This window comes from Egretta garzetta, unplaced genomic scaffold (genome assembly GCF_000687185.1).
Source record: "Egretta garzetta isolate BGI_Z169 unplaced genomic scaffold, ASM68718v1 scaffold15, whole genome shotgun sequence".
Taxonomy (NCBI): Eukaryota; Metazoa; Chordata; class Aves; order Pelecaniformes; family Ardeidae; genus Egretta; species Egretta garzetta.
In genome coordinates, this window is record NW_009259798.1 from 1,217,572 (window position 1) to 1,226,279 (window position 8,708).

Genomic DNA, 8,708 nt, shown 5'->3' on the forward strand with positions numbered 1-8,708 from the left:
CCCTCAGCCACTCCCCATCAGACTTGTGCTCCAGACCCCTCACCAGCTTCATCACCCTTCTCTGGACATGCTCCAGCACTTCGATGTCCTTCTTGTAGTGAGGGGCCCAAAACTGAACACAGTATTCAAGGTGCGGCCTCACCAGTGCCGAGTACAGGGGAAAAATCACTTCCCTACTCCTGCTGGCCACACTGTTTCTGATACAAGCCAGGATGCCATTGGCCTTCCTGGCCACCTGGGCACACTGCTGGCTCATATTCAGCCGGCTGCCAACCAACACCCCCAGGTCCTTTTCTACTCGGCAGCTTTCCAGCCACTCTTCCCCAAGCCTGTAGCTCTGCACGGGGTTGTTGTGACTGAAGTGCAGGATCCGGCACTTGGCCTTGTTGAACTCATACAGTTGGCCTTGGCCCATCGATCCAGCCTGTCCAGGTCCCTCTGTAGAGCCTCCCTACCCTCAAGCAGATCAACACTCCTGTCCAAACTGGTGTCATCTGCAAACTTACTGAGAGTGCACTGATCCCAACCTCTAGATCATTGATAAAGATTTTAAACAGAACTGCCCCCAGAACTGAGCCCTGTGGAACAGTGCTTGTGACTGGCCGCCAACTGGATTTAACTCCATTCACTACAACTCTTTGAGCTTGGCCATCCAGACAGTTTTTTTACTCAACGAAGAGTGCACCCATCCAAGCCATGAGCAGCCAGTTTCTCCAGGAGAATGCTGTGGGAAACAGTGTAAAAGGCTTTACTAAATTCCAGGTAAACAACACCTACAATATACTGCATTGAGCCTGAGATTTCATATTAAGTATTTTCATTTTGAGAGAGATTACCTGCAAATTAAATGGAAAAAGCCTTGAATGAATCTGCAGATACTAGGGATGAAATACTGAAAAGATCTGGAAACGTTTTGCTCATTCTGCCCTCTTCTCTCCCATCCTCCAGTGCACGATGAGTGAAAGGGAAAACCTTTCCAGCATTTCCAAAGGGAAAAGATGACTTCTCTATTCCGGACTTGGATGATAAGAGGGAGAGTCATGCTTTACTGTCAGCCTTGACAGACAGTAGGCTAAAATAAGGTGGAGGCTCTTTCACTGAAAGGCTAGGATGCCAGAGCTGAAGTTGGAGAGTCAGGCTGAAAAAAGATCAGACAAAGAAAGGATATGTGAAATGAAAATGTATAATAATATTTTGTCAAACAAAATAGCCCTTAGAAGCACTCAGTTTTTGAGAGTGCTCCTTATTTAAGTCTGTGCCTTTCAGGTGCTATTCCCAGTCCCTGCATCTTTTCATGTATATACCCAGACTCAGCCTGGCTTGTGCTATATCAGGAAGGAGAGGAAGAGTTGCTGCCCAGCCAGCCAGTTCACTACTTCTGCATCTACACAGCGTGTTCCAGTTGTTTACCCTTGTTCACTGGCTGAAAATAAATACCAGTCTTTGGTGTGTTAAACAGTAAAATAGGTCATGTCCTTTTTAAAGTTTAAAAAAATAAAAATGCCGCCTTTGATGTTTGTTTATTCCATGATGTGTATGAAAAAATTGATTTATTTGAAATACAAATTAAAATTTATATTGAAAAACTTGGTTTTTAAATTGGAGCTGTACAAATAGTCAGATGGTGGAAACTGAATGGACAAGACTGTTTATTTTGTATCTGATCAACTTTTCTGTTGTGATTCTTCATCCTGTATTTCAACTTTACTCATCTGTTACAGAAATCTGAGCTCACTGTATATTAGTCATGTGCAGCTGCGTTGTAAATGGACTGAAGTGTGCTCAGATTTTAATCTTAGTCAGCAAAGTCTATATATGTGATATGTGTTGGATTAGCTTCAAGAACAGCAGCTTTATTTGCTTCCTTCTTATGGCTTCTAGAGGATTTTTCTAGTTTTCCCAATTTTCTTATTAATTTTGCTTAATTGATCTGCCTGGCAAACCTGAATAGCCAGCAATAGTTGGAAATCCCACAGTGGTACATTGTAGAACTGTCTTTTGCCAGAAGGATTTGGTTAATGTCACAGTGGAGTGACACTTGACGCTGAGTTGACCCTTGCACTTGGATAGGAAATGGAGCCAACCTTTAGCACTCAGAATATTTGCATGCAACACTGGTTTGTTTCCCTAGAAACAAAGTGCCCTGTGGTATCAGTCAGATAGGAGGTAGCATGTTACTGTAGCAAAACAACAGGTTAAATTGTGGATTACGAAGCTGAAAATGTAGTTAGAGACTGAAAGCATAAGTAACAAGGAAATGTAAATGTGAACTGTACCATCATGTATCTCTGATGTTTGTCACTGAGAGGTGGTTTGGTTTTTTTGTGAAGCATCTCTGAAGTTCCTGAAGCCATGGTGCCTGAAGGTCCAGCAAACGGCTTCAAGGATGTCTTATTTCTCTTAATTACTTGGTATATGTTGGTATGCTTTAGTCTTGGTTTAACCACTTTTTGCCTGTGGAGTATGATTTATCCTTTAACGAGTAGAAAGGACTCTTTCACCAAAATCTATTTCTTTCTTCAAAGGAGTTCAATTTCTTAAAACAATTCTTAAAACAATGCTGTAATATTTTGCATAATATTTGGCTCTTTGGCAGTGTTAGGTGTCTTTTGGTTTAACTACCATTTAGAGACACCTTATGACATGTTAATAAGCTCTTAAAGTTTTAGAGGTGGTTTTGTCATCCTATGTTCAAGTATTGTTCTCTGTAAACAATGAAAATGCAATACAGTAGTAATTGATTGTTATTAGACTTGATTCACATTTCATTGAATTCTCTGGCCTCATGAATTGTTAGGTTAATGTGGAAATTGAGAGAACTGAAACCGTCCTGGATCTTTGCTCTGACGTTTGACCTTTTTAGAACTATCAAGTATGATATGATGTAAACTCTCCTAGAGTGTGTGCTAGAAAGGAGCTGTGTATTTGTCATTTTCTTTGAATCCTTTTGTAATGGTTTATCTTCCTTGTTCATAGTTGATGTCTGGTTAATTCTTGTGTTTGACTCTATTCTGTGGCTACAAAACGGTGTAACTGGCAGTAAGTGGGTGAGAGCGCAGACTTATTCTTGATGAAAACAGAACGTTCTAGAATCAAGTTTTTATTCAGGCGACTGAGGGCTTTCAGAATATTTGTTTCAAGAGAGAGGAGCTTCCCTCCCAACGTCTGCTTCTGGCGGGACATGATGGGCCGAGCAGGAGCGCAGTGCTGGCTGGATGTGTTGGCTGTGGAATACTGCACAGGGCTGGCTCTGCCGTGCCTGCCAGTACTGAGAGCGCAGTGGGGCTTTTTGAATTGCTGTTCAAAATGTTTCCCTGTGGGAATGTTATGGGATGGGATTAATGGGATTAGTTCTAGTTTTCCCTTGCTGCTTGAGGTGTAAGAGGAGGCAGTTCCTCGTTCTTGAGAAGTATAAGTACAGAATATATTGTTGACTGGAAGTCCTTAGACCATCTAGGACATTTTCCCATAAGCTGTTAGGTTTGTTAGGGTAATGTTAACATCAGGTTAAGAGAGCACTTGAGACGTGGCATCCTTTCAGAGAGCAAGCTGAGAGACACTTGACTGCCCAAGAGGAGGTATGACAGCGTGTGTGTTGTTCGTTCCTCTCATCTGCTTCCTGTATTCCTGTGTAATGCTTCCTCTTGTTCAAAAGCAGTACAGCATTTCCTCAGGAAGCTCCTTCCAGAATTTTCAGCTTCTGAACGGTACAAGTGGCAAACTAAAAGTCTTTCTCTAGAAAATAAACACCCTCATGTATTGTCTTTTATTAATACCGGTTTTCATATCAGGCTTGTATAACTGGGTGGTATAGTTATGCTACTACCTTTAGGAATAATATGGATTATAGCTGTAACAAATGCACAAGTGTGTTTAGGGGAGTTATACTCTATGGCAAGCATTGGTTATTCATTTATATTCTGGATGAGAACCTGTTTTATTCAGAGCTCTTGGAAAATTTCTTGGAAACTTTTAGGGAATTAGGACAGCTGGCCTAGCAGACTTTGAAGTCTGCAACACAGCCGGCTGGCCGGCATTCCCAGTGCCAACTGGCTCAGTAGCAAGTAGAGATGGCAACTGTGATTTTGGCTTAGGAAACCCTGTATATATAGAAGATGGCTTGATGACAAGCAAGACTCAATAAGTCTGGTGACTTAATTGAACTCTGTTAACCAGTGTTTGGTCAGTTGGGATTAAACATCCCCCTATATTTTCAATTCGTTCTTTTGTTTCTGGTTTTTTCTTTCCTTCAATTCAAGAACTTGGTATCTTCCTCTCACTTAGTATCTTCTTTTGGAATATCTGTCAGGACATTATTTTAACAGATGATTGAATTAGATTTCAGCTACTGTATGTCATTGCTGATCTTTAGTCATTGTCAAATTTCAAATGAAATGTCATCTGGAAGTAAGTCACACGCAAAGCTACAAGAGTTTGGCTCTGCATCTGTCAGTAGACTTCGTGAATAATCAGATTTCCTGAGAGGCTGTGGATTTCTCACTTCATTGACTGATTTTTTGCCTTGTAGTACAAAAATAGAGAAGGAGAAAAAAGAGCATGCTAAGCTGCATGGGATGATCCGTACAGAAATAAGTGGAGCTGAAATTGCAGAGGAGATGGAGAAAGAAAGAAGGTTCTTCCAGTTACAGATGTGTGAGGTAGGATTCAACGTGAAATTCATACTGTTCTGCTAATATTTTTAGGAAAATTTTGAAAAACACAATTGTTTAATGGCAACTGCGATGTTAAAGGGAAACGCAAAGTTATTAGTGGACTCCGTTTGCTAAAACACATTTTTGTTTTATCCTGATATACTAAGTTTGCAGGGAAGTTAGATCTTTTCTAATTTCACTTAATAAGTAAATTGTAGAATAAATAAATAATGCAAAGCTCAATTAAACACTAGGAGATGATAATAAATAAGCCATTACACTACTACTTCACTATAGGTTATTTTAAGCCCTAGATCATTCTCTGAATTGTTCCCTACGCTGACAGCTGTTGCGTTATTATGAGGAAAGACTCCAGTCTAGCACACTGTTGGGCTGGTGCTGAAAAAAAAGTGCTAAGGATGGAATCCAGTTGCCTTTCAAGATGTTTCAGAATGTTGCTACTTTGAAATATTTGTGATTTTGCAGTATGTTAAATCTGATGTAAATATTTTTGGTTTAATTTATTTAAGGGCATGTCAGGTTCCGTGGTTGGGAATTTAAGTTGCTGTGTTCGTTCTTTCCATGCATTAACTCAAAAATATACCATACTTGTTTCTTCTGGTTTTACTATGAAGATTAGAGCTAATTTGACCCATATGCCAGCATAATTTAACAGCAGTTGTCCTGAATATCACTTTTAGTAACTGCATGCACTGATACTGAGTAGAAAAGCTTCACATTCCTACACAGAGTCAGACTAAAGTATTCAAAACTGATAAAGGGATTTGAGTACCCAATAAACACATGGATGTTGCCAGCTAACTGCCCATCTGTATCCTTTCTCAGAAACAACCAGGAACAGATGCTTCTCTCTCCCTGTCTCACAGTGAAGAAGGAGTTTGCTTTAGTTAGTTGTAGTGATAATAAAATGCAGGGTGAAGTCTGTGAAATTGAATCAAGTTACCTTACATGTGGAATAGCTGAAGTGTATCCTGTATTTCTTCTGATTTTTGGGAAAAGAAGTTTATATTCAGTTACCTCTAAATAGTCATAAAAGGGGACTTTGTTGTGGTTTTGTTAGTAAATCAAGTGTGACATACTGAAGTTGTATCATAAGTACCAGCTATTTCTCTATAAATTGTGAAAGTGAACCAAATACCAGATTCCTAGAGCTTCACTTTAACTTAACAGGAGCTAGAGTGGTGATTCTTCTAACTAAATAATATCCAATGCACATGTCTACATTTAGGCTAATATCTGTTCACCTGAACCAGCATAAAAAGCTGCAACATTGAAAGCTGGCACTTGGATACTGCTTTATTTTAGTGTGTTTAAAACATTTAGGGTGTACTGTGGGTAGGGGAAAACCAGATGCATTAGAGCATTGCGAAGAAGACATTCACTCCTTTGCTTGGAGGTCACCATCTAAGCAGGGGTTAAAAATTGTCAACATTTGATGGACAATTAAGGACTCCTGTAAATATTTGGTCAATCTTACTTCTGCTTGCATGGCTGACATCTTTTGTGCTTTGGCATTCAGGGGAGGAGCTGTCACTTAATATGGACTTTGATTGTGCCTGATGCAAAAGGACACCAATTACACCTTCTTTTAGCTTGACAGTAGATTTTAAAAATCTCTTGCTAAACTGTAATTTGCTGTAATTACTGCATGTAAGGAATTGATAGAGAAAACAGTAAAATCAGAATGCAGATTTAAAAAATGGTTAAAATAATCCCTTGCTTTTTTTGAGTAAATGGCTTTCTTCCTTAATGACTTCTATTTAGCAATAAATTTAACAGGTATTGAGATACCTAGATGGACTGCTAGATTTAAGATTTACTACACAAGCCCTTTTATACTTCCTTTAACACAGGCTTCTATTAGGAGCCATGAAGGATGTTTTAACAATTTGAACTGGTTATAGTGAAGTTTCCCCACAGGGTATCAAAATTCAGCATGCTTTTGTGTGATTAACCCTTCAAGTCACTGTTTGATGCATTCTTTTTTAGGTCTTCTAAATCTAAACTGTTAAAGCTTGTTGAAATATAACTGCAAATAAAATGTTAAAAAAATACTGTAGCAGTAATTTATTTTGTGAATTACTGTTTTAACAGTACCTGCTGAAAGTCAATGAAATCAAGATTAAAAAAGGAGTGGACTTGCTTCAGAACTTGATTAAGTATTTTCATGCTCAGTGCAAGTATGTTTTCATTTTATTTATATCTACACAATAACTGGAGCAATGTTTTGTTTTAAATTTTTGACATCATCATAACGCTTTTCTAGATTTTTAAAAATAAATCTAAGATTCAACTGTACTCACTGACGTCTTTTGACAAATTGCTTTTGTCATAGATTATTCATTGCTTTTGTTGCTGTATTCCAAAACATGTAATGAGGTTGAGCTAGTCCCATAGAATATAATTGTCTGTTCCAAAGGAGTGCTGCACAATGATTTGGCATATTTCATAAACTACTCTTGAAACAGAGCTATTAGTTTGGCCTATTAATTTGTGGTCCATTCGTTTTGAAGGGCTTTTTTGAGTGTATCTAGCAATGATCTAAATTAATTCTGTGCTCAAGAAAAATAAGCACTGCATAAGCAGTGGGGTAAAACTATATTGAAAGAATCACTCTTTTTCTAATTAATTGGAGGACTTGGTAATAAAACACAAAGCTCTCATTAGAGTAATGTACTTTTTTATGGTAGTCTTACAGATCAATAATACAGCAATGAAGTCATAGCTATAAACTTGAAAGAGCAGCTGTTAATCTGTTCAAATTAGTAAGTTTTCATCTTAGAAGACCAGTCTGCATCTATATAGGTTTTTTCCTATATAGCTATGTTGCTTTTAAAACCAGTTGCACTTTGTAGTATGTCATTTGTCTGCTCTGTCCATTTAATAAAATTCCAACAACATAAATGCTGTGTTGTGTTGTCACTTTCATGTCTGCTTCCCAGAGTGAAAATACCTTCTGTTGCAAATGGTGCAGCAATTTTTAATCAAATGTGTGTGTAGTTGTGGTTTCTTCAAATTTACTTTTTAAATCTCACTTTTTTTTTTTTTTTTTAAGACCTGGAATACTTGGCATAGATCATATTACTGTACCAATACAAAAATACCTGTGATACAGTAATATGTAGCATATTCAGTCTGCATATAGTGCATAGCTGATGCTTGGGAAACAAAGGGGTTCTCCTTTAGTAGGAGGATTGCATCAGATGTGAAATTATTTAACTCCAAGAAGTCACAATTATTTTATATCTACTAGAGCTTTTGCTGTTCTACAAATGAATCTTGCTTGTTCTGGGCCTTCAAAAAGTGTGATGAGAACCTGTATTTGAGGTGAGAATGAGGAAAACTTATGCGGCAGTGGATTGTGGCAGTTCCGAATCTAATTGGGGATTTTGCATGTTAGAATAAGCTATGATGGAAATAAAGAGATGGATCAAAGATGCATAAAAAAATAAGTGTTTTGTGTTTTGAAGTTTATGGCATGGCATAATAATATGCAAGTCTTCCTTTGGCAACCTTTTCAACAGAAAATACAAAGTAAAGTTTAATAACAGTTTGCTTTTTGTTTTTCTTCTAAAGTTTCTTTCAGGATGGGTTAAAAGCAGTTGAAAGTCTCAAGCCTTCAATTGAGACACTCTCGACAGATCTTTATACAGTGAGTAGCAACATTTCACATCTGTGTTGTAAACTTAGTTTTTTACAGTAGAACTGTGATCATTTTGGTTCAGGTTTGGACTGTTAAAAGAGCCAGCCTTTTAAGGTTTTGAGTAGATTATTGAGTAAAATTTTGGGCTAATATCATATCCAGAAGCCTTAGTTTCAGTTCAGGACACCACTGTGTAAAATGTTAGGAAAACAGCCCTTGCTCTAAAATGTTTACTGACTAAGTGGAAAGTAACGTATGGTTTCCAATTGAACACAAGGAAACAAGAACAGGCAATATCAAAGTCTTAACCCAGCAACATCCTAGCCATTATCAAGTTTTCTGAAGTTATAAAGGAAAATAAACTGACCACATTATCTTTTCTCTCTGTGTTT

General features: G+C 37.9%; 1 protein-coding gene across 4 annotated transcripts in view; it reads left to right on the plus strand.

Annotated features, from left to right (window-relative positions):
- ASAP2 (ArfGAP with SH3 domain, ankyrin repeat and PH domain 2) overlaps positions 1 to 8,708 on the plus strand; it is a 95,526-nt gene that overhangs the window by 47,715 nt on the left and 39,103 nt on the right. For all 4 annotated transcript variants that reach the window (XM_035895335.1, XM_035895337.1, XM_009639797.2 and 1 more), the window contains exons 6-8: positions 4,529 to 4,658; positions 6,768 to 6,853; positions 8,250 to 8,325. In XM_035895335.1, coding sequence (XP_035751228.1) covers positions 4,529 to 4,658; positions 6,768 to 6,853; positions 8,250 to 8,325 — 292 coding nt within the window. The remainder of the gene's footprint in view (positions 1 to 4,528; positions 4,659 to 6,767; positions 6,854 to 8,249; positions 8,326 to 8,708) is intronic.